The sequence below is a fragment of the Heteronotia binoei genome, chromosome 5 (assembly GCF_032191835.1).
Source record: "Heteronotia binoei isolate CCM8104 ecotype False Entrance Well chromosome 5, APGP_CSIRO_Hbin_v1, whole genome shotgun sequence".
In the NCBI taxonomy this organism is placed as follows: Eukaryota; Metazoa; Chordata; class Lepidosauria; order Squamata; family Gekkonidae; genus Heteronotia; species Heteronotia binoei.
In genome coordinates this window covers 167,669,607-167,696,870 of record NC_083227.1, presented here as the reverse complement: position 1 = coordinate 167,696,870, position 27,264 = coordinate 167,669,607, and the positions used below count along the sequence as shown (strand labels likewise).

The window sequence follows — 27,264 nt, the reverse complement described above, 5'->3', positions numbered from 1 at the left end:
CTGCTTAGGATCTTAAGGCAGCCTGCAGCCCTTGCCACAGATCCTCCAAAAATACGTCATTGCCCTTGTCTGATGAATGCATGCCATCCTGCTGGTATAGATGCTCTAATCCCACTTTATCCTGGGGTGTGGCACGAAACATCCCAACTCCCCATCGATGCCTTTACACAGTTCCCTATTCACTTTCTTCTGGGCCCTATCCAGACCTCCAGGGTCTTCGACCCCTTACCAGGTCCTCCACGGTAAGGTAGCAGCTGATACAAGCAGCACGCCCATGACTATCTCCATGTCAGCCTTGGCTTGCATCATGATGGCCCTTCCCTTCATAAAGCCAAGATTGTTTCTCTCCAGGTGTTAATTACCCAGAGTTAATTACCCAGCACGTAAGGCAGAGGACCCATCCTCTGCTCAAACAACAGTGGCAGCAGTCCTGCCCATTTCAGGCCCTGATATCTCAATCAGTCCACTGTAGCCAATTTGCTAAACCCAAGCTGTGACCCAGTGTGGCACTTCCAGGCCCAATGAACAACTCAAAAGATCATATTGTGGCTGCAAATGACCACCCTCTTCCTCTCCTGTGCGCAGTGTGCCTGAAAAGAAAACAGGTAACAACAGCACTCAAACCCCTCCCAACACCCCCAGAAGGCACACATAGGACTTGCAGCTCCCCAGCCGCCAGCATCCCATCTACCATATGTCTGGCTCAAAATAGCCCATTGCTTTGATACTGTGGAGGCCACCCCAATCCTGAAGGCGCGTGTGCCAAAATGGACGTGCCCCAGGACATCCAGTGCTCACTTAGTGATCTTCCACAACTGAAACTTAATTAATTTAAACTTGGCCAGTTAATTTAAACTTTGCATTGCAGTGCACAAACAGAGGACCTTCCCTGGTGCTCCGTGTGGACATAACACTGTGACCAGGAAAAGTTCCCCATCCACAGAGGGCTCCATGAAGATCTTGGCCACCATCTGAGCCTGATCCATCTTAGATCTCCTCACCCTGATGCACACACTGTCCCCTATAAAATGAATGTCCTGCACTTGCAAGGTTCTCCCTGGCCTGTCTGTCTGAGAAGCAATGGTCAGCTCACTCACTCAGAGTGCTCCCAAAATGCCAGTAGCACTGCTGCATGAAACAGCCAGGCCTCATATGCCAAAGCACACATGAACATCCAGGCTTGGTGCGACCCCTTCAGGACTGCAGGGGAGATAGGCTCTGTTGTATTTGCCTGCACCCCCCCATCTTTTGGGACCAACCCTGGTGCATCTACTGGATGCAGAATTCACCTGTGACTTCCTGAAAGCCCCAGGCCCTGCTGGTAGAAGCCAAGGCCCCTAAAGTACCTCTGATGGACTGCACCACCAGCCCCTTACTTTTCAACTCCACACAGTATTGGAGCAAATGGGCCAACAGGATCAGCAAGGAGCCCTAGAGCCCTGCCTGTCACCTGAAGGACTCAAAACTGCCTACCCGCCCAAGTGTAAGCCCTCCTGGTGCTAGGTGCCAGAGCCATCTCTACCACCTTCTCCGCCTCAGTCCTCCAAGCTGCCCCAGTTCCAGCAGCACCCTACTCAGGTCAGGGTTGGCGTCCAGAGCCAGTGGCTGAAACCTCTCCATCTGTTTACGAGACAGAGCATTAGCCACCCCTGGGCACATACATGCCTTGTCCTAAACAATATGTTGGTCTGCAGACACTGTGACATAAAGGCCTGCACCAGGCTCATTACCTTAGGTAAGGGAGTTAATTACCCACACCACTGCCATATTGTTGCACAAAAAGTGTACAATCCTGTTTGCCAGCTCAGGAAGAACTCAAGAAAAGTCAAATCCCTGGTGAAACCCAACTCCACTCAAGCCGGCTGCCACTCCACAGCACACTAACACCCACAGGAGTATACTCCAGAACCCAAGGAGCTGGTGGCATCTGACATGATCTGCAGTTCCACCTTGATAAGCATATCCTCCTTCCAAAAGGACACCTGTTGAACTCCTCCAAAAACTTATCCTGCACCTCCAAGTCTGCTTGCATGCCCCCAGTAACACGTACCCTATGATGCATTGACCGCAGACCTGCCATGGTGTCAGAAAACCTCTGCAAAAAGGCCCTGCTGGGTGCCACCACAATGCATGCAGAATTCAGGTGGCCCACCAGCGGCTGCAGTTCTGCTAGGGCAATCCTTTTCTGCCCCTATAGGGCAGAGACCCGTCGCAAAGGTCCCAGACTCTTTCATCAGACAACTGGGATAGTTAGGGTTTGTAGAATCTTTCGGGCTCAAGTGCCGTGTTCTACTGGAGAAAGTTTTCCTTCCAGACGTTTCGTTTTCAGCTGCGGAGAACATCCTCAGTGGTGTTGCAGCCGGAGCAGGCACTCCGCAGCCGAGAACGAAACGTCTGGAAGGAAAACTCTCTCCAGTAGAACACGGCACTTGAGCCCGAAAGATTCTACAAACCCTAATGATGTTACCAGCCGTGAAAACTGCACTGGCTGCCAATTACATACCGGGTCCAGTACAAAGTGTTGGTCATTACCTTTAAAGCCTTGTATGGCCGAGGACCAGCCTACCTGAGGGACCGTCTCTCCCAATATGAACCCCAGAGGGCACTGAGGTCAGCTGGAAAAAATAAAATGGGCCGAAAGAGATCAAGTTTCAGAATACCAGAGCACGGGCCTTTTCAACCGCGGCCCCTGCCCTATGGAATCAGCTCCCTGAGGAGGTGCGGGCCCTGCGGAACCTTGATCAGTTCCGCAGGGCCTGCAAGACTGCCCTCTTTAAACAAGCATACATCGACTGCTGAATTAATGTTAACTAAGGACCCGCCAACACGGTCCTGTTTTAAGGACCTATGTCATCATGGAATTTGTTTAAACTGGCAGATACTAGCGTCAGAATGCCATCATTACTGCCAGATCAATTCAAATTATGAATTCAAATTATGAATTTTTAAATACATCAACTGGTTTTTAAATAATGTTTAAAGTTTTTATTGTTAAATCTAATGTTTTATTTATTATTGTATATGTACGAAATATTGTTAGCCACCCTGAGCCTGCCTAGGCGGGGAGGGCGGGATACAAATAAAATTTATTATTATTATTATTATTATTATTATTATTATTATTATTATTATTATTATTATTATTATACCTGAAATCTTTGATAACTGGGATAGTTGCCTGACAGGGTCTAACTCTGTGTTCAGAACAAGTCGAAAATGGAGGGAGGGACGGTGGCTCAGTGGCAGAGCATCTGCTTGGTAAGCAGAAGGTCCCAGTTTCAATCCCCGGCATCTCCAACTAAAAAGGGTCCAGGCCTGAAAAACCTCAGCTTGATACCCTGGAGAGCCGCTGCCAGTCTGAGTAGACAATATTGACTTTGATGGACCGAGGGTCTGATTCAGTATAAGGCAGCTTCATATGTTCAACAGTAAAAAAACATGGCAGGCCCTTCTTTCTTTTCGCTAGCTAATGAAACCCCGAACTCATTAGCTGTCCCCATGAAGGCCTGCAGCAACTGTGCACACTGACCAGTGCCACAGGGGCCACAAACAATAATCATCTAGATAGTGGGCACTCTCTGTCAGGCCAGTTTGGCCACAAAGTGCCCATTCGAGGAATGTGCTGAAGCATTCAAAAGCCAAGCACAAAATGGAGCAACCCACTGGGAGTGCCTTATCCATGCAAAATTGCCCGTGGAATTGGCTGGATGCACTGGAAGGAGGCAGAAAACTGACTTAATTTTGCCATTTCTGCTCCAGGTCCACAACAGTCCACCTGGTCAAAGGACATGACCACATGTCAGGCCTCACATCCCCACCCCTGGTGGCCATTACTTTGTCTCAGAATTGGAAGGGGAGCCGAGTTAGCGGCACCTTGGTGGCTCCCGCACCCAAGCTGGGACTGGCTGTCTTCTCTCTCGGTTATTCAGTCCTCCAGCGTTCTTTCTCCTCAACCCCCTCTCAGCTTTGGCTTTTTATCCCTCTCCACCTGCCTGCCCTTCCCAGGGCTCAAGCCCCACTTCTCTTTATAAGCTAAGATGCCCGGTCATCGGGTTTCATGGTCTCGCTCTCCTTCCTGTCCCTCCTCCCCTTTTGCTTCCCTCCGACTTCCTGTTCCCAGCCCCTCCCCTGGCTGGGCTGCTCTTGGCCAAACAGTGAGAGCCATTAGACTGGCCCCCAGCCCGAGCAGCAGATCAGGCCAGTTTCCCTCATTGCCAGCCTTCCTCTCCTATGGCCTGTTGGCTGCCGGGCGCACCCCTCAGGCTCTTGGCTGGGCCCACTCCTTCTTCGGGCTGTCTTTGGTTTGGCTGGGCTGTTCCAGGATCCACTGAGCTCTTGCTCAGCCACCATCAAGCTCTGGTGTGCCCTCCCCAGATCCCAGGTAAGTCTACTGTGGTTTGGGCTATGGGGCATCGTCAGGGCTCCGGGGGCTCCCAGGAGTCTCCTGGGGAGCATCGTGGGGGGTGTCCTGGTGGAGTCCCAGCCGCACCCTGCTGGGACAGTAGTGTACCATACACGAGTATTCTGGTATCACATTGTTCATCCACTCTTCTTTAGGGTCGGACAGGTGGTACTTCTTAGGCACCGCACCCAGGAAGGAGACCCACAGATTAAGAATTGACAGTTCAGGGAAGGGGCCAAGCACTTTCCCTTCGCTGTACTCCTTCGTGATCTTAGCCCAGACCACAAGCTCCAGCCCCTTGACTGAGCGCGGATAATCAGCCTGATTGGAAGGGGAGCTCGGTCCTAGACCCCTGAAATGGAATATGAAGGGGGAGTCAGCTCCTAGTCCCCTGAAATGGAACATGAAGGGGGAGTCAGCTCCTAGTCCCCTGAAATGGAATATTAAAGTACACTGTGAAGCCCTCCAAGTATGTCCAATTCACCTGGTTGCAGTACTCTAAACAGCTCTCAAGCATTGGGACCCTGATTGGACGGGGTCCCTTTCTCAGGGAGGTTGCTGCACCCCTCACCACTTGCTCCCTCACCACTCTTGAGACCCTGACCTGGGCTTCCCTTTAAAACATACCAACACAGTATGGGGGTTATCACACAACGGGCAGTTGTGCTTATACTTGCATGCCTTATGCCCACACGCCCTATTGGAGCTAAACTCTCAGCATATCAAGTAGGGTTCAACCTGCCCCACTGAGGTATGGCGACTGGAATGACTGGGAAGGTGGTGCACAAGGTGCCCACTGTCCAACCTGTCCCTTCCAGTGGGCCGGGCCAGCATCATCAGCTGCATCCTCAATTGTGGATGAATTTGGTCACAGTGTAAAGAAGGGTCAAGAGCAGCCTGCACGTGGAACTCCTTATTGTATTGCATCCATGCAGAGCCAGCAAAATCCATGTACCTGCAGGCTGCCTCCTCTCTGGGGTGGACCTGATTTAGGACACTCATGTATATCATGAACCTGAGCAGCCAGCTGGCACACGTCCGGTCCACCCTACATCACTTTAGTCTCTCTTTGTCCCTCTCTTCCAGGTCCTCTTTGCCCTTCTTTTCCAGCTCCTGGTATAGCAGTGTGAAGATGTATACTCTTTGATGATCTTATTGCACTACCCATAGACATATGCCCCTCCAGTGGGAGGCATCCCTGTAGGGCAACACTCTCACTGGCACCACCTTGATTTGTGCACCACCCTGTATTGGTGACCCCCCAGCCTCAGGCAGGGCACTGAGTGCTGCATCCCTGCTGCTGACCTGGCAGCAGGAGCCGTGGTCCCTGGTACCCACACCCAACTCTCTTGCTGACCTGAACCTGTAAGGTGTGGTGTACCTGGCTGTTGTGCAGCAGCTGGAGGCCCGGAGACAGTGGACTTATCCCCAGGCTCCCATGGCCACCACCATCCACCTCCACCAGGGACCTGGTCACTCTTACCTCCATCCTTATTTGCTATGGCCACCACCAACCCTGCACTCCTATCAGGCTATGGCTTCTTCATTGCCCCCTCCGAGGCTAGCATCTCACCAGGGGGCTGCAGGTTTTCCGGCTGCTGAGCATCGCCCTAGCCTCCACTGTTCCTGCCCTCTTGACAAATGAGTCAAAATTGATTCCAGCAGCTTCTTCTTGGCAGCCAACTGCATATGCTGCCCCACCTTGGCCACCTTTGCAGGGGTTGGAGGCACATGTCTGCTGCATTCAAGGGCCTCCAGCTGGGCCATGATCACCATCAAAGTCAGGTCCTCATGCTCATCATTGGATGATTGGGCTGACCCAGCTCACCCTGAGGTTACCATGGCAACAGGTCACACCCTTTTGCACTTTCCCTTGCTGCTGACTGGGTATGCCCAGTGCTCCCTGCCTAAGGCCCCTGATCTAAACTTGGCCCTAAAGCAAGGGAGGGCAGTCGGAAAGGGGGAGCCACCCACTACAATGCCTGCTGCCACCCCGGTGGCTTCACTGCCTGGCTATGCAAGCACAGTAAAACTGGAAGGAGAGAGAAAAGGGGGACCTGAACTGGCAACCAACCAGGAGCACCCTGAGCCTTACCTGCAGTGACCACCTGCTCCCTAACATCCAGTTGCTGGACAGTGGAGGACAGAAAGAGGAGGCAATACTGCCAATGAACCCTAGGCCCCAGGCACAGCCAAGCCCCACCTGAGCTGCCTACTCCCCAGCACCCAAAATGGAGGACAAGGGAGGAGCAATTCCCCTGGACCACCAACAACACTTAGCCCCTAGGCATGGCCCAAAGGAACATCTTCCTGACCAGGTGGCTTCTGACCAAGGCACGCCTACTCCAGGCCCACTGTAGCCCAATCATTCCATGATCCCCCTCCCCCAAGATGAGAGCTCTTCTCAGCCCCCCCATGCCTGCCCAGATAGGCAGACATGGCCTACCATATGGGTGCAGTCAACACTGGGCCCATCTCCAAAGAATTCCGGGTCCGAGCAGCTGCTGCACAATGCTGTCGGGGGTGCTGGCTGTGCTTCCCTCCAGTCACGGACCCAAAGTCTCTGCTGAGCCCAGCTGGCTGGGGTCCGTCAATGCATGTGGCCCATTTAAAGGCCGTGGCCATGCTGCTTCATGAGCCACCTCAGAGCTTGCCTGCATGTTTTGAGCATGAGGCAGCAAGAGGAAGTTGGAGGGAGGAGCTGGAACTATATACTGCCGGCTTCCCCCCCCCCCCTCAGTGTCCCAGCACAGGGACGTCTGTGTCCCCCCCATCACTCCTGCACCCCTTCTGGGTGAGGCAAAGGTGGGCCTCCGCCCACACATGCCATTTGGCCCAAGGGGTGGGGGAGCTGTGTAATGTTAAGCCTACTGGGCCCCAAAATTCTGTGTTGAGCTGAATTTAAACTTTTCAGTTATACCTTTTTTGAACACACATGAAGCTGCCTTCTACTGAGTTAGACCATTGATCTATCAAGGTCACTACTGTCTGCTTTGACTTGTAACTTTCCAGAGTCTCAGGTGGAAATCTTTTGTATCACCTATTATTTGATCCTTTTAACTGGAAATGCTGAGGACAGGGCCTTCTGCCTGCAGAGCAGATATTCTACCATTGGATCATGTCTGACTTCCAGTTATTCTCAGATGCAAATTATTTCTGTCCATGAACCAAGAATCACATATAGATTAGCTGAGTTCAATGATGGGTTTTGTTTGTAATTTACAGCAAAGAGGAACAGCTTTCCTCTACTTACACACAATGGGCTAATGCTTCCCAACTGCTATTCTGACAATGAAATCCGAAGAATGCTTTCCTGGGAGTAAGTCTCATGGAATCGAAATATACTGGGGTTCTGAGTAGACCTGCTTAGGATTGCTGTGCGAGCTGGGAAAAGAGACTGGGTCATTTAAAAGTTACTTTGAGCCTCAGACATCTATCCACATCGATTGTATTATTAATTACAGAGCTGTGCTTGCCAGCATTTTTAATATGAGGTATCTCATTTCTGAGGTTGATATTCACATGTGGTTTTTCTCTCATTGATTGTTTTTTTTCTGTTTTCCTTTCCTTTTTCGCTCCCTTGCAAGGCTAATCAAATAATAGTTTGTATATTTTTGTGTATATTTAAAATAAATAATTATAAGCACAAGCCAGGATTTCAGTTCCTTGGGGAGCGGTTTACACACCCATTCCCAGAGTTCAAAAGAGACAATGGACGGTATCCCACCCAAATCCAGAAGAAGTTTCTTAAGCCTGAGGAGCCACAGATACAACCTCGTGTTGGAGGAAGAGCCGCTTATGTTGAAGGAAGGCTCCTCAGGCTAGAGGAAGATTCCAAACTGCTTGGTGGAGTGGGAGGAGACAGGGCAATGTGTTCTTACATAGTCTTAGTCATAGTTTGGTTTCTCAGTGATTCACCAGCCTTGCTCCTGTTCCTTTAATGAGAACCTGAAGTGCAGAAATTCCAACAGGTGAAACTAACTAACTTGAAGATAAATTGATAGAAAAACTTAACATACTTAATTTCTGTTCCTCAAGCTGCTGTTAGAAACACGAGAGCACGACCAGTACAAATTGGCCTTCCTGGATAAGTTCATTTTGAATTCTTTTAATACAATTTATCCTTTTAGTGGCAAATTTAATTTGTATTAGTGACGGCAGACTGAGGATTGAAAAAAGGTTACTCCTTATAATCAATTCAGATTAAACAGATGATCTTTATATGCATCTAGAATCAATCCAATTATTCTACATTCAAAAGAACAAACATCCCATGGTTCTCAACTTTATGGAGATCCCCTGATTTATAGAACACTTTACCCGCTCAAGTAGGAGCGATCTTGATTTCATATGCTTTTATGGGAGAAGCCAAATCTCTTCCTTCAATATTAAAATAGTACAAGTTCTCAGAATCAACACCTTTATTTTCTGTCTTTCTCTTGCAGCATCTTGGCAACAGTTGGCACTGATTTTGACCTGCGGACTCTGCGGGCAGTTCGTGTACTCCGGCCACTAAAGCTAGTGTCGGGAATCCCAAGTGAGTTAGAACTCAGTTTATGTCAGGGGTGGCCAAACTGCGGCTCGGGAGCCACATGTGGCTCTTTCACACATATTGTGTGGCTCTCGAAGCCCCACCACCACCTTGTCAGCTGGCTTGGAGAATGCGTTTAAAGTTGCTTTCATTCCACCTTCCCACCCCCACCCCCCTCTATTTGCCTGCCTGCCTTCCTGCTTTCAAACATCTGACATTCATGTCTTGTGGCTCCAAAGCATCTATGTTTATTCTATGTGGCTCTTACATTAAGCAAGCCACCCCTGGTTTATGCCATGCTGAAGTATCTTGCTTTGAATAACCACCTTACTAATTCCTATTAAATGCAATTTCTTGGTAGCTTCTTATGCCCTTGCTACTACCCATTGAGAGCCAACTCCCAGCCCTGCACTGTGCCCAAGAACCTAGTGCCTAGAGAAAGGATCTGCTTAGCCATGGGCATGAAACAAACTACAAATAATTATTTGTGCATGAATTGGGTGATTTGTGGTTCATTTTGAACCAGTTCACTTGCTTGCGCCATGCCCGCACTGAAAAATAAGTCAGCTTTTATTCTTGACATGCCATTTGTTTCGTTTTCCCAGACATCCTGGTGCAATTCCCCAGCCCCTGCCACTTCTGGTCAGTTGCTTCTGGTCGGTTTCACCCCTATGAAGATTGGTGGAGAATGAAACTGACCAGAAGTGGCAGGGGGCTGGGAAAAGCTACGCTGCCGCTTCTGGTCACTTTCACTGCCACGAAGTTTGGAGGAGAGTGAAACTGACCAGAAGTGGTAGGGGGCTGGAGAAAGATGCCCTGCCACTTCTGGTCAGTTACACTCCCTTCTAATTTTTCTAGGAGTGAAACTGACCAGAAATGGCAGTGCAGTTTTCCCCAGCCCCCTGCCACTTCTGGTCAGTTTCTTAGTCAAGAAAAGCTGCCCTGCTGCTTCAGGTCAGTTTCAGTCCCCCTGATTAGTTAGCCAAAAACTTAACAGCTGATCAGCTGGGAGTGAAACTGACCAGAAGCTTCAAGGTAGCTTCCCTGTCTTTCCCCAACTTGGCATACACTTAGGAGAGCAGTTTACTGGGATATCTGCTTTGGGGGGCTGTAGCTTGGCCCCCCTGAAATCCAATTCACACCAAATTTGGAGAGCAAGTAGATTAGAGTCTGCTTAAGAGTTTGCCACATGTTTGGTGTCTCTAGCTCACTGGGGGGCCATTTTGCACCTTCCCAAACCAAACAAACAAACAATGAAATGGTTTGGGAAATTTTAAAAAAGCATGAATTGACACGAACCAATGAATCAGGCAACCCAACAAACCATGATATGAAGCAAACCACTGTTTTCCCAGTTCATGCCTATCCCTAGTTCTGCTCTTTCTTCCAGAGACCCATTTTCCAGGTCCCTACATGCAAAAAAACAGCTGCCGTTCAGTCAAAGGGATTTTGCTGAAAAATATTTCCAAAGTATCTGGAAAAGAGTCAAGAACTGGTGGGATTTCTAAACTGGAGAGAGAGCATAGAGCCTTACATGAATGGAAGCTATCCTCAAAAAAAGACAGCTTTCAATTTTGACTTTGGAGGAGCCACTTAAATTCTGGATTTAAGCAGATTAGATTCTTTTGGTTTGGATTAAAATTATTTTTGCCAATACCATCTTGTTGCTAGGATGTCTTAATTATGATTTTGACCTCTTCTCCTGAGAGGATCATTCGGGTGTAGAATGAGACACAAAATACTATGTATAGAACAGAGAATGTATTTCCTTTCCCTCTTTTGCATCTGCCACTACTGAATAAGGATTGAGGTTGTGGGTGGTTTCACACAAGAGATTTGGCCCGACCTAGGAATGCCTCCCATTCGATTCAAACATGCAGGTTTACACAATCACATCTGCCCTCTGAGCCCAACTGTCCCCAGTTGGTTTCCAACCACATTTAAAAGCTACCCGGATCTTTCTGGTATCATCCCCCTGAGTCCCATTCAGCTCGCACAATCGCCAGCTGCCTGAATGCCCCGGCATGACTCATGAGCAGAAGAGCTGTGTGATCGCTCCAAGCCGTTTGCAGCACTAATGAGGCCCTCTCAGAGGTTCGCTTCTGCCCTTCCCTGCATGAGCACATACACACGGGGGGGACTTTTAAAGAAAAAACACCTTTTCAGCAGCGGTGGGTACTTGTGCTGCGCTAGCTGTGTGAGCCCACGGCTGCTGGGATCCTGCCGCTTCAACGGCAGCTGTTCGATCCCTCTAAAACGGACCTGACTGGATCAGGTTTTTTCACCTCAGGCATCAATTTCCCTGTCTGAAACCACCCCGTGACTCCCAAACTGGAAAGTAGGGGGAATGCAAGCCCCTTCCTGTTCCTGTGTAGATTTCAGCAGTGTATTCATGCTTGTGGGTGTGCTTGCTGGTGACTTTGAGCTCTCTTTCTCCTGCAGGTTTACAAGTCGTTCTCAAGTCCATCATGAAGGCCATGATACCTCTGCTACAAATTGGCCTCCTCCTATTTTTTGCAATCCTTATTTTTGCAATCATAGGGTTAGAATTTTATATGGGGAAATTTCACACCACCTGCTTAGACATTCATACAGGTAGGTTCAAAGCATCCCTTTCACCTGCTCTTCAACAGAGAAGGATATGTGTGTATATATATATGTTTACATAGAAGAATCAGGCCAGGCAGGCATTTCATCTACTGAGACAAAGTGGGACAGGGTAGAGTTATTCTGTAATCATGTTTAGATTTAGACTGTGATCCTGTTCATACTTCCTTGGGGGGAAATCTCACAAAACCAATGGAGCTTATTCTGTGCACGGGGTCTCCAACTGTTAGAGATATTGCTCAGTTCATAAATGAGAGGCTAGGACAAGGACTCCTGATTTCTGCTCCTTGCTATAGCGCTAGCACTTTCTTTGGCCTCAGATGAAACAGTTCTTACTAGAGTCTATTTTGAATCCTAATGCGCAGGTATAGGATATGTGGTGTGGTTCCCATATTATAATCTTGAATGTCCAGAGTTCAAGAAATACATGACAGGAAGGAGAGGAAGAAAAAGATCCGTTCTCAGGGCTCCTGTATTTGGGAGCCTTTGTTTTTAGTTTGGGCTGTAAGTGCTGTCACAGCAAGCTTGCGATGAGAGTATCAGAGGCATAGACTGAAATATTGCACTTACTCAAAAGTCTCCTTAAACTATATTGAAACTATTATCTATGTTTGTGACAAACTAATCACCTGATAGCTCACCATGGGCACATTTTCATATGACATTATAAATAATCTCTCAGTACATTCCCCCCAAGGGCGAGAACACACAAGCTGTGAAGATCAACCAAAAGTCTCTCCTACTTGTCTTTTTGTGAACTAATCTTAGATCTCAGACATAAGCATCATTTTGCGGAGGGAGTCCAGACATCCCACTCTTCTAGAGCAGGGGTCCCCAACCCCTGGGCCATGGACTGGTACCGGTCCGTGGCCTGTTAGCAACCAGGCCACGAGTTGTATTATTATTTCATTCTATATTACAATGTAATAATAGAAATAAAGTGCACAATTGTATCATCCCAAAACCATCACCCCCATCAGTCCATGGAAAAATTGTCTTCCACAAAACCGGTCCCTGGTGCCAAAAAGGTTGAGGACCACTCTTCTAAAGAATATAGACTTATACATGGAATGCCTTGTATTTAACTTTATATGGCCCAGCTGATGTTTGGTGTTTTAGTTTTTGTACTGTTTAAAAGAGTTTAATTTTTTTTATATATGTATTTGGCTGCAGTTTTATTAAGTTGTTTACCAGTTAGGGACTTTTCTGGCATAAAGCTCCCAAATAACATGATTTGAGGACTTGTGGCATACTAATTGAGCTGTGGGGTCTGCAGTTTTCCTTGGCACATGTAGTTTGTGGAAGAGTCTCTCTTTTTGATACTGCAAAATAAAAAAGCTTCAGACTGCTAAAAAGGTTGAGTTATGAAACTATATTGTCTTTCTGTGAGGCAACTTTTCTTTAACTTCCTGCATTGTAAATAGTTTAGCATACATTTTGAGTGTGGGTCAGTCTGTGCTGGTGTGGCTTCTGGGTATGGGTCTGCTTGCTGTCTGACTGGATATATTGGACAATTTCCTGAATGGATAACAAGGGCAGTGAGGGTGAGGACAGATGTACATTTTAAAAAGGCACACTTGCCATGTAACAACTGCACATAGAATTCTCTTGAGGATGAAGCAGCAGAGGGGACATTTTAAAAATGGAAAGAGCTGCATAGCACTGATTGGCTTAGAAGATTCCTTCTTGTCCCTGAAGCAATTTCTTCATTTAAAAACAAAGGACGAAGTATTTTTATAAAGTCAGGCCTCACAGTTGCTTATATGTTGTTGTTAACTATTCGGTCATGTCTGACACTTGGCAATTCTGTGGGCCAGCTCTCTCCATATTTCCTGACCTTGTACTTTTCTTTGAGTTCTTCCATGCTCAGTCACAGTTTTGTGATTTTTCCTTCCAATGGCATGTCTGGTTTTATGCATCCCGACATGTTTGTCACGCTTGCAGCCCAAGGAATACACAGGAGCCTTCTCCAGCACGACCACTCAGTTTTTTCATACAAATGGTGTTTTAAACAAACAAACAAACAAAAACCCAAACAGCTAGCTTGAAGCATGGAGGGAAATCACTATTTGCTGCAGAGGAAGGGATAGATAGATAGATAGATAGATAGATAGATAGATAGATAGATAGATAGATAGATAGATAGATAGATAGATAGATAGATAGATAGATAGATTTATTGTCATTGTTCTCAACAAAAAGAGAGCAACGAAATGAGGTGCTCTTCCACAAAACATACCAACACATCAAACACACATATTCATATTCATACCATTTAAATACATCTAAAACCATTAAAACCATTAAAACCATTTAAATACATCTAAAACAGATAAACATTCATAAAACCATTTAAACCATTTAAATGGTTTTAGATGTATGAGTGTCATCTGATGAGTGAAGGTGGAGGGAAGCCTGGCTGATCTCGCAGCACACACAAAAAAAACCACGCTGACACCTGTTTTTATGTATTTCTGTATGCACCCTGAAAAAGAAATGTGGGCTTGTGGATCTTTTGGCTTAGTCTGAGCGAGAGTTATAAGGAAGTGATTTTTTTTGTAGAACAAACATTATTGCGAGGCAAGTAGCATATTTTCCCTGCTTCTTGCTGTTACTTACCTGGTTTTGCTTTCCTCGGTCTTAACAAATGGTCTGTCTCTCATCTCTTCTCAGAGGAAATCAAGCTTGAAGTTCCATGTGGAACAGCTGCACCAGCGCGCCTCTGTCCTAATGGGACCAAGTGTGACAAGTACTGGGATGGGCCCAACTACGGGATCACACAGTTTGATAACATTCTGTTTGCTGTGCTGACTGTCTTCCAGTGTATCACCATGGAAGGGTGGACCGAACTCCTTTATTATGTAAGTATTAAACTGGCACTCACTGTGAGTGTCAACTAGTGTTCTGTTCATTTTGGTATATCTCAGAATCTCTTTTTCCTAGGATCTGAGTTAGATGGAATTATAATTGCCAACTATAAATACATGAACAGTAAAGTGGTTGTTTTAAGCTTCCGTCTGCAGAATATACAGGTGCCAGGGGAAAAGAAAAGTATTATTGATTGTCAGTAATTCAGAATGTTCCAGTTGATAGCTCTGAGTGAATGACCGTAGGTGCTATCCTGATGTTGGTGAAAGGACAACTCTTTTTGTATGGAATGAAGGAATAATGAGCTTTTGTAACCTTAGACATGGGAAGCCAGCTGTTTGAATTCCTTCCCTTATCCATCTTTTGGCTACTTATATGAAATCATGACTGTATCTTTTTTTCTCCTATCTAACACAGTTGCTTTAAGAACATAAGAGAAGCCATGTTGGATCAGGCCAATGGCCCATCCAGTCCAACACTGTGTCACACAGTGGCCAATATATGTGTGTGTGTGTGTGTGTATATACACATACACACACACACACACATATATATATATACACACACACACACACACACACACACTGTGGCTAATAGCCACTGATGGACCTCTCTCCATATTTTTATCCAATCCCCTCTTAAAGCTGGCTATGCTTGTAGCCGCCACCACCTCCTGTGGCAGTGAATTCCACATGTTAATCACCCTTTGGGTGAAAAAATACTTCCTTTTATCCGTTTTAACCTGACTGCTCAGCAATTTCATTGAATGCCCACGAGTTCTCGTATTGTGAGAAAGGGAGAAAAGTACTTCTTTCTATACTTTCTACATCTCATGCATAACCTTGTAAACCTCTATCATGTCACCCCACAGTCGACGTTTTTCCAAGCTAAAGAGCCCCAAGCGTTTTAACCTTTCTTCATAGGGAAAGTGTTCCAAACCTTTAATCATTCTAGTTGCCCTTTTCTGCACTTTTTCCAATGCTATAATATTCCAAATGAGACCGCACAATCGATTTATATAGGGGCATTATGATACTGGCTGATTTGTTTTCGATTCCCTTCCTAATAATTCCCAGCATGGCGTTAGCCTTTTTTTTTATTGCAATCGCACACAGTCTTGACATTTTCAGTGAGTTATCTACCACGACCCCAAGATCTCTCTCTTGGTCAGTCTCTGCCAGTTCACAACCCATCAACTTGTATTTGTAGCTGGGATTCTCGGCCCCAATGTGCATTACTTTGCACTTGGCCACATTGAACCTCATCTGCCACGTTGACAACCACTCACCCAGCCTCAACAGATCCCTTTGGAGTGCCTCACAATCTTCTCTGGTTCTCACCACCCTGAAGAAATTAGTGTCATCTGCAAACTTGGCCACTTCACTGCTTACTCCCAACTCCAGATCATTAATGAACAAGTTAAAGAGCATGGGACCCAGTACTGAGACCTGCGGCACCCCACTGCTTACCGGCCTCCACTGTGAAGACTGTCCATTTATACTCACTCTCTGCTTCCTATTAATTAGCCATTTTTTGATCCACAAGAGGACCTGTCCTTTTACTCCATGACTCTCGAGCTTACTAAGGAGCCTTTGATGAGGAACTTTATCAAAAGCTTTCTGGAAGTCAAGGTAAACAAAATCTATTGGGTCCCCTTTGTCCACATGTTTGTTCATCCCCTCAAAGAACTGTAACAGTTTAGTGAAGCAAGATCTTCCCTTATAGAACCCATGCTGAGTATTCCTCAATAACTTGTGTTCATCAATGTGCCTACTCATTCTGTCCTTGATAATGCTTTCTACCAACTTTCCCGGTATTGAAGTCAGACTGACTGGCCTGTAATTTCCCGGATCTCCTCTGGAACCCTTTTTAAAGATGGGGGTGACATTTGCTATCTTCTAGTCCTCAGGAATGGAGGCAGATTTCAATGAAAGATTACATATTTTTGTCAGGAGATCCACAAGTTTAACTTTGAGTTCTTTCAGAACTCTTGGATGTATGCCATCCAGACCTGGTGACTTATTAGTTTTTAATTCGTAAAAAAAATCATACTTGTAGTTTTTAATTCATACTAGTAAAGAAAAATCTCTTGCTGGGCTGTAACTAATTAGCTCTTGTATGCATCTCATAGCCATTCTATGACACCAATCTGTCTGAGTTCTATCCAAAATAAACAACCATTCTAAATGTATAGAGGAATAATAAAAAAATAAAGTAACAGAGATTAATAAATTATAAAGCATTGGAGAAAGTCCAGAGAAGGGCAACTAGAATGATTAAAAGGCTGGAGCACTTTCCCTATGAAGAAAGGTTGAAACGCTTGGGACTCTTTAGCTTGGAGAAACGTCGACTGCGGGGTGACATGATAGAGGTTTACAAGATAATGCATGGGATGGAGAAAGTAGAGAAAGAAGTACTTTTCTCCCTTTCTCACAATACAAGAACTCGTGGGCATTCGATGAAATTGCTGAGCAGAAAGGTTAAAACGGATAAAAGGAAGTACTTCTTCACCCAAAGGGTGATTAACATGTGGAATTCACTGCCACAGGAGGTGGTGGCGGCCACAAGCATAGCCACCTTCAAGAGGGGTTTAGATAAAAATATGGAGCAGAGGTCCATCAGTGGCTATTAGCCACAGTGTATGTGTGTATAAAAAAATTTTGGCCACTGTGTGACACAGAGTGTTGGACTTGATGGGCCGTTGGCCTGATCCAACATGCTTCTCTTATGTTCTTATGTTCTAAAGAGTAACTGTACCATAGTCCCAAACATGCTGAATCTTTATGTTTATTACTTTTCTCTTCATATACAAAGGACACTGTGCTGATCGGGGGAGTGGGCTTTTAGTAGGTTATCATCTAGCAAACCAGGACCCTGTGGCAAGTCTGAGCTCCAGAATCAGGGCCGGTCTGCCCACTAGGCAAATTAGGCATTTGCCTAGGGTGCCAGCAGGGCGGGGGCACTGAATTTGGCCCTCCCCCTAGGCAAATGCCTCCTTTGCCTTGAAACTGCACTCCATGGTGCTTCCTCCTCCCTCCCTTCCCCACCATTTCAATGCCTGGGAAGGGGCGGTGGAGTGCTGTGCTTCCTGGGCTCTTTAAACGCCACCCCCCCCCAGCGATCAGCTGATCGGCAAGTAAAATGGTACTGGAGGCGCCCAGCTCCTATGCTGGCCCTCTGGCGCGATTATGATCAGTGCAGGGTTGAGGGGGCAGCAGTAGCGGGAAGGACAAGTAAGCAACTGAAGGAGCCGCCGTTGCCCACTGCCCCCTTCCTTCCCCTGCAATCCAGGAAGGAAGGAGGGAGGCAGCAGCGGGCGCTCTTTAAGCAGCTTGCTCGTCCTTCCCACCGTTGCTGCCCCCTCAACCCTGCACTGATTCGTGATCACTCCGGAGGGCCGGCATAGGAGCTGGGAGCCTCCAACACTGTTTTACCCACCAATCAGCTGATTGGCAGGGAGGCCTTTAAAGAGGTCAGGAAGCATGGCACTCCACTGCCCCTTCCCGGGCATTGAAATGGTGGCGAAGGGAGGGAGGAGGAGGCGCCACAGTGGAGCATGTTGTTGCAGAGTAGGGTGGCAGGGTGCAGCACTGCGGAGGAGGTTGGTGGGTGGCAAGTCAGCTTGGGGCACCATGCACCCTAGGGCTGGGCCTGTCCACAGTAATCATATGGGAAATGGTTCTTTCCAAAGATGTGTAGTAATAGAGCTTGAAACAGACATGTCGACATAGTTCTGATAATTGACACTACTTTGCATTAGATGCTGCATTTTCCCCCCATGTGCATTCCAACCTCATACTAAGATGTCACTAAATGTTGAGCTCCTCCTTTTCTCCTTTTAAATGTTCTCTTCAGCATATAGTTGTTGGTTTGTGCCGAGGCACAGTGTGTCTGATATGAGGAAAACATATTGATCTAGGATTGTAATAGATAACTGAAAACTTGGAATAATTTGGGAAGAGAGAATTGAATTCCTGTACAATATCCCTCTGTGAGATTGTTAAAAATGCCTTCTCAGCTTGTACCCACAATTAAAAATATTCCCCAAACCATCCTTCTAGCCTGTAGGCTCGATGCCTCAGTTTCTCATATAAAACTAGAATATAATTTATCAGCAATATAAGAATCCCATTACATTTAAACACATACGTAGACAGAGATTGAAATCCGTTAGCATAACTGTAGTAGATAAAAATAAGTTTATTATTAGGAAATCAGATCACTTGGACATCAAAAAGTAAAAGATGTTTCTAAAAATAGGAATGGGGTCCATTTTTGTTGAGTTTAGAGAGGTTGTCCATTTTCCAAAGGCAGGCTGTAGGAGGTTGGTAATCCCAACCACATTTTTATTACACACATCAAAGGATCAACAAGAGCTTTTATCCCATAGCAGTAGACTCTCAGGGAACTAAATATATCTCATTCAGAATCTGGGGGGCATTAGCATTCTGCCTTTTAATTGAAAAAAACCTTCAAAATTGAACAAAGGACTATAAAAGCCCATGCAAATATAGTCAGACTTGAGAAGAGACATGAATGACATGGTGAAGCCAAGTTGGAGCACCTCATTTCTGTTGGCCACCAAAGTATTTAACACTTGGAAATGGAAATGGAAATCTGAGAGGAAAAAAATTTCTACCTCACTGATGGAGGCTGCAGTAGAAATCAAGCACTTTTAATACTAACAAGTGCTAATGTTTTAAGCATTTTTAACGGGTTTTTTTTTTTTTAAATTTAATTTTGTTTGTCTGTGTCCTTTATAAAGTTTATATCTCTGCTCCCTAATCTTAAATAGGTACACACATGGCCTGGGCCGACATGGCCCGGCCCAGCCTGACATGGCCCAGCCCAACAAGGCCTCATTTATATCAGATCCGGCCCTCTTAACGAATGAGTTTGACACCCCTGCTCTAGCTAGTGGTCATCATTGCAGCCACTGCCAATTTAATTCCTCAACTGAGTAAAGAAGTACTTTCTTACAAGAACATAATGTGAATCTCCGATATCAAGATCTAATATAGGAAAGACCTCATTGTACCATGTTCTCCTCTCTTCATATTACTTTACAAGGGGAACTGCTGGACTCGCTCTTCCATTTGGGGGGGGGGGTGATCTGAATCAAAGTCACAAATCTCACATAATTTTAGATGCCTCTGACACCGCCCCCCCCCCCCCAGGGCTGCCAAGAACCACCATGGGCCCCTGGACAAAGATTCCATCTGCGCACCGCCACCACCCCCGGTATGACCCAAACTTGGCTTGCTGTTACCATTAATCTATAATAATAAAAGAATTGGCCTGCGTGCTCATGTTTGTTTTCTTTAATTTAATTTTTGTATTTAATTGACTTATACTCTGTGTTTCTCCACAATGGGGACCCAAAGCGTCTTACATCATTCTCTTCTCCTCTATTTTGTCCTCGCAACCCTGTAAAGTGGGATTAGGCTGAGAGTGTGTGACTGGCCCAAGGTCACCCAACGAGCTTCCATGGCACAAGTGGGGATTCAAACCTGGCTTTCCCAGATCCTAGTCTGACGCTTTAACCACTACACCTCGTCGGTAGACATAACTCATAAGAAAATAAAGGTAGGAGACTCAAAATTGGCCACCAGCTTCAGGATGATCAAAATTGAAAGGCATGGGGAAATCCAGGCCAAGGTGAGACAAACCACCACCGTACCATGCTCTTTGTGACTGAAGAGAAGGGTCTCCGTGGCAGACATAACTCAGAAAATAATGCTGCATGTTTGAAGAATGGTGATGGGAGTTACAGTGACAAAAATGAAAGAAATTGGAACACTCTGAAACAGGTTATTTTCATGACAGACAAGATGTAATAAGCTTTTAAGCAACCTGTCAGGTGTCTCTCATATTCAAATCGACAACCTGTCATGGAAGGTTGCTTGGTGACACACTCTCAGCCAGGCCTACCTCACAACAGATAAAATGGAGGATAGGAGAATAATGCAGCTTTGGGTTCCCATTGGGGAGAAAGACTGGGTGTGGTATTTATTTGTTATAAAAATCTAAGTTCAATGATATTTTAAAAGTCACATCATTTGTCAGATTTTCCACCAGCACAGTATTAACAATCCAGTGCCTGAACTGAGAGTTGTAACTTCTGATCTTCTTTATGCATCACACCCTTGGGATCTACAGCACCTGTTCTGATTCGTCAGTGTTATGTAGTTCCACTAGAGGGATTTTTGTGTCTCTGCCTCTGAGCATGCCCAAGGAGCCCACCATGCATGCTCAGGAGGCAGGGCACCAATGCTACAAGTTCTCTTCTGGCCGCTGTACATTCAGGACCTTTCTCCTTGGCTCTGTGGTTGGTGAACTACTTACTAGCTTCCTCTTCATCCTTATTTCTTCATTCTCCAGCTCCCTGTCCACTCTTTCACCTTGTCTTCATCTCTCCCCACACAAAAAAATGGAACTCCTCGTGTACTTTCCCCGTTTACCCTGACTGCAGATTTACACCCCACCCTTCTCTCTGAATCAGAGACTCAGAGCGGCTTACAATCTCCTGTATCTTCTCCTCCCACAACAGACACCCTGTGAGATGGGTGGGGCTGAGAGGGCTCTCACAGCAGCTGCCCTTTCAAGGACAACTCCTGCAATAACTACGGGTAGCCCAAGGCTGTTCCAGCAGCTACATTCCAGCACCTGGGCCTCGGCCTCCCCTCCTCGCCTGTGTGTGCTCCAGGCGTGGCAGTAAACTCACCCCTTTGGACAGATGCTCTTTGTACCTCCTCTGCTTTGGTGAAGTACACCGCACTGACTCCTGTGTCCATTGCCTCAGGTTTGACAAACGTGAAAAAACTGAACCCTCCATCTCCAGACTGCATTGCTCGCATCGGTGTTAGCACCTCTGAAAATGGATACTAGTGCAGCAGCAGCAGAGGGTGCTGCCTCCTCAACCTCAGTGTCACTGACTTTGCCGTCTAAACTTTTGGTGAACGCAGCCGCATTCAAACCCACAGCCTTGACTCCAAAATCAAAACCAACATCAACACTGAAATCCTGTATATCTTCTCCCAGGAAAGCGTCAGAAGGATAAGGAGCATAAGTTGACCAGGGAGCACTGGTTGCACTCTCCATCACTGACTCCACTGAATGCTTTCCTGACTTTAACTGCCTGACTTTAACATCCAACAGCTTATTGATGCTACCTTACCAAACCAGACACTACCAAGATCACGACCGAAGCATCCCTGTGTCAGGTGGACCCCCCGGTTTATGACCTTCTGACTAAGACCACGCAGTCGACTCCTATCTTGGAGTCTGATGTCAATCGTATTGACCTGACTCAGCAGTCACAGCACTCCTCATTTAAAACAATTTATTATAATGTAATATATTGTAATAGTATGTTATCATTTGTCATTAAATGTTAATACGCATATATAACATTTTCTCCACCACCACCCCTTTTGGTGACCCCCCCAGCAGCGCCTACCCCCTTAACCAACATCTCCATATTACTATTTAATATAGTTTGCTATAAAACTCTATCTATTAAAGAATCTTTCTCCAAAAAACCCAAAGGTTATAATTATAATCCATCTTCATGGTAGTTCTTCTTAGTCATTAGCTGTCAGAACTGGAAGAACTTCAAGCGAGGCCCAAGACTTTGTTGCAAAAGCATAGGCGTTTATTGAGAACTATAGTGCTGAAGGTACAGGATAACACTGATAACGAAGCTAGCATTGGTTACATTTTATGCGGTCTTAGTGGCAACAATAAAACGATCTTTCACACAGTCAGAGACAACTGTCTGTTTCTCAGGGTCTGTTATCAGCTAGGGAGGATGGAGCCCTGCTGAGCTGTCCTGAGCGGCTGGCTTCAAAGGCCACCTGCAGATGTTGACCAGAGGCTATCTGCCATCCTCCAGTGATCACAGGCTGCTTGGAATGCAGACTATTTTAGTTAGTGGCCTGGCATAGGGCACGCTGGGTTAGTATCTGGTTCCAACATGGAGTTAGTTAGGCTAACAGCATACAAGAAAGTTACAAGTTCTGACATTAGCAAGTAAACGAAAAAGTTATAATCCAATAATCTTTATTTTTTATACTGTAATCCATATATAGTTTCTTTAAAGATCAAGCATTGTCAAAGATCACCAAATGTCCCTTAACATTCCATTGTTTTTCAATATATTTTTGAAACTTTCCCCACTCATTTTTAAACTTCTCTAGATCTTGTTCTTTTAAGATTCTTGTAAATTTGTCCATTTCACTCCAATGCATGCCTTTCAAAGTCCATTCCCACATTTCTGGTATTTTGTCTTGTTTCCACATTTGCGCATATAATGTCCGTGCAGCTGAAAGCATATACCAAATTATTGTTCTTGTTTGCTTTTGAAATTTTTCCATTTGTAATCCCAACAAGAAGATATCTGGTGCCTTCTTGATATTATATCCCAAAACTTTTGAAATCTCTTGCTGAATCACTTGCCAAAATAGTTTCGCCTTTTCGCAAGTCCACCACATATGGTTGAAAGATCCTTCATGGCATTTACATTTCCAACATCTATCCAACACCTGATTGTTCATTTTTGTTAATTTCTTAGGTGTCATGTACCACCTATATAACATTTGAAATCAATTTTCTTTTATGTTATAACATGTAGATATTTTCGAGTTCTTCCATAAGTATTCCCATGACTCCATCTGTATTTCCTTATTTATATTTTTATCGCCCATTTTATCATTTGTGATTTAACTACTTCATCTTCCATAGACCATTTCAATAATAGTTTATGTCTTTGAGATCAGCTTTTCATTTTCTCCAAACAGCATTATCTCCAGTTCTGTTTGTTCTTGTCTTATTCCATTGTTCTTGATGTCCTGTTCAAGCAAACTCTTTATTTGCTGCAATTGAAACCAATTATATTTATATTGTATTTCTTCAGCCAATTTTAATTCCACCTTTCTTCCTTGAATTTTTAAAAGTTCTTTATATGTTAACCACTTCTCTTCTTTAATACCTGAATACAGTTTTATTACTTCTGTTGGTACAATCCAAAGTGGTTTCCTCTCATCACCATATCTATTTTGACCAGGTTAACAGATTACTTCTGATATAGTGATGTGAGAAGAAACCGTCCATCTTATTTTTCCCATAGTACATGTAAGCATGCCATCCAAAGACATTTCCATGTCCTTCTAATGCTAAGAACTTTCTGTTTGATAATATCATCCATTCCTTAATCCACACCATTCTTGGTTTTTTCCCGGCCCATACAAATTCTGAAAGTTTCATTTGCCATCTATTAAATTGTTTTTTGTCTTTCACTATTGGAATTGTTTGAAACAGGAACATAATTCTCGGTAAGACGTTCATCTTAATTGCAGAAATTCTGCCCAGCATAGACAGATTCAATTTGTTCCATTTTGTCATATCTCCATCAATCTTACACCAGAGTTTCTCATAATTGTTTTTATACAGATCAATATTTTTCGTTGTTATTTCTACACCTAAGTATTTTACTTTTAAGGTAATTTCACACTCTGTTAATCTCTGTAGTTCTTCCTGTTTACTCTTTAACATATTTTTGCACAAAATTTTTGATTTTTCTTTATTAATATAAAAGCCTGCCAATTCTCCATATTCTTGTATCTTACGAATCAACAATGGTGTTACATGAGTGGGATTTTCATTTATAAACATCACGTCGTCTGCAAATGCTCTATATTTATAAGAAAAACCTTTCATTTTTAGTCCCTCTATCTCTTTATCTTCTTGAATTTGAATTAACAAAACCTCTAAGGTCATTATAAATATCAGTGGAGATAGAAGGCAACCTTGTCTTGTTCCTTTATTTATTATAATTTTTTCCGTTAAGTCTGCATTAATACAGAGCCTTGCTGATTGTTCAAAATATATCGCCTTTACCATTCTAACAAAGTCTTCTCCTAATCTCAGTTTCTCCATCACTGCAAACATAAAATCCCAATGCACATTATCAAATGCTTTCTCTGCATCTGCAAAAAATAATGCTACTTCTTTTCCAGGATGCTTCTCAGAATATTCGATAATGCCTATAACTGTTCTAATGTTGTATCTAATTTGTCTCTTGGGAAGTAATCCTACTTGTTCTTCTTTAATAAAACTGTTCAAATGCTGTTTAAGACGTTCTGCTAAAATTCTTGCATATATTTTATAGTCATCGTTTAGTAATGAAATTGGTCTATAGTTTTTCACATTTGTGTTATCTCTGTCTTCTTTTGGTATCAAGGAAATTACTGCTTCTTTCCATGTACTAGGAATTTTTCTGCTTACTCCTATGATGTTCATCAATTTCTGAAGTTTTGATAGTAGCATCTCCGCAAGAACTTTGTAAAATTTTGCCGTAAAGCCGTCTGGACCAGGTGCTTTTCCTAATTTCATTGAGTTAATCGCCTCCTCTATTTCTTCTCTCTCAATTGGTTTATTCAACATATTCTCCATATTTTTTGTTAATGAGTTAACCTTAATTTTCTGTAGATATGCATCAATTCTTTTTCTATCTACACTTTGGCCTTTAAACAACTTGGCATAGTATTTGTAAAATTCCCTTTTAATGCCTTCATGGTCAACAATGTCTTTTCTCCCAACACAATTTTGTTAATTACTTTATTCTCCTTCTTTTTTTCATTTGCCATGCAAGGTATTTTCCAGGTTTATTCACACCTTCAAAAGATTTTTGCTGCATTCTTTTTAAATTCCATTCCAATTCTTTATTCAGCAAATGGCTCAGTTGGCTTTGTAATGTTGTAATTTCTCTTATGATCTTCTTTTTCCCAGGTTGTTTTTTAAGCTCTTTCTCTTTTTTGCCAATTTCTTTCTGAATGTCCATCATTTGCTTATTTTTGGCTCTTTTATCTTTGTTGTTCAATGTAATCAAAATGCCCCTCATTACTGCTTTATAAACATCACACACAATTTGAAATTGAGTATCCTCATTTTCATTTATTTGGAAGAAGCATTTAGTTTCCTTTTCCAGGGACACCACTATTTCCTGTTTCTGTAGCAAGTCCTCATTTATCCGCCACCTTAGAGTCTTTTTCCCTGATTTTGCAGACCACAGTATTGGATTGTGGTCTGCTCTTATTTTAGGAAGTATCTCTATTTTCTTCATTAAAAGTCCAAGATCTTTTGTGGTCCAAATCATATCAATTCTCGAAAAAGAATTGTGCCTTGCCAAAAAGTAAGTATAACCACGTTCTTTGGGGTTTAATTCCCTCCATATGTCCTCTAAACTCTCTTGTTTTACCAGTTCAAATAATGATTTTGGTAGTTTCCCTTCATTATTTTTTTTTCCAGTTCTGTCCAGAGTATTTTTCACTGTTCCGTTAAAGTCTCCCATTATCATAATTTGTTCATGCACCACTTGGTCTAATTGTTGCATTATATCTTTTTTTAAAAGTCTTTTGCTCCATTTGGAGCATATATTCTCAGTAACAAAGTTCTTTTGTAATTCAGTATCACTTCTACCGCAATATATCTGCCATCATCATCTTTAAAAATTAATTTCGGGTCTAATTCTTGTTTGATATACAAAACTACCCCCCTTTATTTCTCCTTGGCCAGTGAAAAAAATTCCATACCAAGTTGTTTGTTCCATAAAAATTTGTAATCCATTTGTTTGATATGTACTTCTTGCAGACAAATTATGTTACATTTTTGTTTCCCAATCCAGTAAAAAGTTGCCCTTCTTTTTTGTGGTGAATTAAGTTCATTTATATTCCAAGATATTAATTTGTAATCCATAATGATTTTTATTCTTGATCTGTTTCCCCAAAGTCTTTATGGTCACTCAAAATGTTTGTCATTTGCTGAGTAGTTGTGATAGTAAATTTAAATTCAAAGCTCAAACCCTCTTGAAGTTCCCATCTGTATCTTCTTTCTTTTTCTCTCAGCTTTGCTGTCAACTTTTTGTAACGTCTCCTGTCATTAATGACTTTCCTTGGCAATTCTTTCATAATTCTTACTTTACTGCCATCCACCTCCAGTGTGCTCTTATATTGTTTACTAAGAATCCTTCCCACCATGTCTCTTGTCACAAATCTCACTACCACATCTCTTGGTAATTTTTTTTTTTGCATATTCCAAATTTACCCTATAAATGTAGTCATAATAATGGTCAGTTTCATCTGGGTCTTCTCCTAAAAATTCAGCAATAATTTTGATTATATATGTCCTTAAGTCAGTAGTAGTAGACTCAGGCACCCCTTTTAGCCATATTTGGTTCTCCATTCATTTACAATCAGCTAATAATGCTTTTTCCTGCATTTTTTGCATAGTAGAATCCATCTTATCCATTGTTGTATCTAGGTCTTTCACCTTTTCCTCCACCTTCTGCACTTTCTGTAGAGCTGCTTGTGTTTCTTTTCTGAGATTTTCAATGTTACAAAAATGTAACATAATTTGTCTGCAAGAAGTACATATCAAACAAATGGATTACAAATTTTTATGGAACAAACACCTTGGCCAAGGAGAAAAAAGGGGGGGTAGTTTTTTATATCAAACAAGAATTAGACCCGAAATTAATTTTTAAAGATTGAAGATCTTTTAACTTCTTCTGCACTGGACTCAACTTTAGTTTTCTTTTTAGATCTGTTTTCGTTTCTCTAATTATCTTTGCCAATCTTGCTTCCATAGCATCCATTGCTTCTTGCCATCCTGCTTTCTCAGCCCTGTCAGTTTTAAATTTGGCCATTTTTTCTTCTTCAAGTGACCCAGCCCTCGTTTGCACCTGCTTTGCTGCTAATCTTTGCTGACATCACTGTTTACCTATTGCTTTAAATAGGTTCAAAAGTTGACCTCTCAGATTCAGATTTTAAATACACAGTCCTATAGATTAGATCATGCC

At 43.8% G+C, this 27,264-nt stretch overlaps 1 protein-coding gene across 4 annotated transcripts in view; it reads left to right on the top strand.

Annotated features, from left to right (window-relative positions):
* CACNA1A (calcium voltage-gated channel subunit alpha1 A) overlaps positions 1–27,264 on the top strand; it is a 599,049-nt gene that overhangs the window by 315,135 nt on the left and 256,650 nt on the right. For all 4 annotated transcript variants that reach the window (XM_060240686.1, XM_060240689.1, XM_060240688.1 and 1 more), the window contains exons 6-8: positions 8,848–8,939; positions 11,376–11,528; positions 14,214–14,401. In XM_060240686.1, coding sequence (XP_060096669.1) covers positions 8,848–8,939; positions 11,376–11,528; positions 14,214–14,401 — 433 coding nt within the window. The remainder of the gene's footprint in view (positions 1–8,847; positions 8,940–11,375; positions 11,529–14,213; positions 14,402–27,264) is intronic.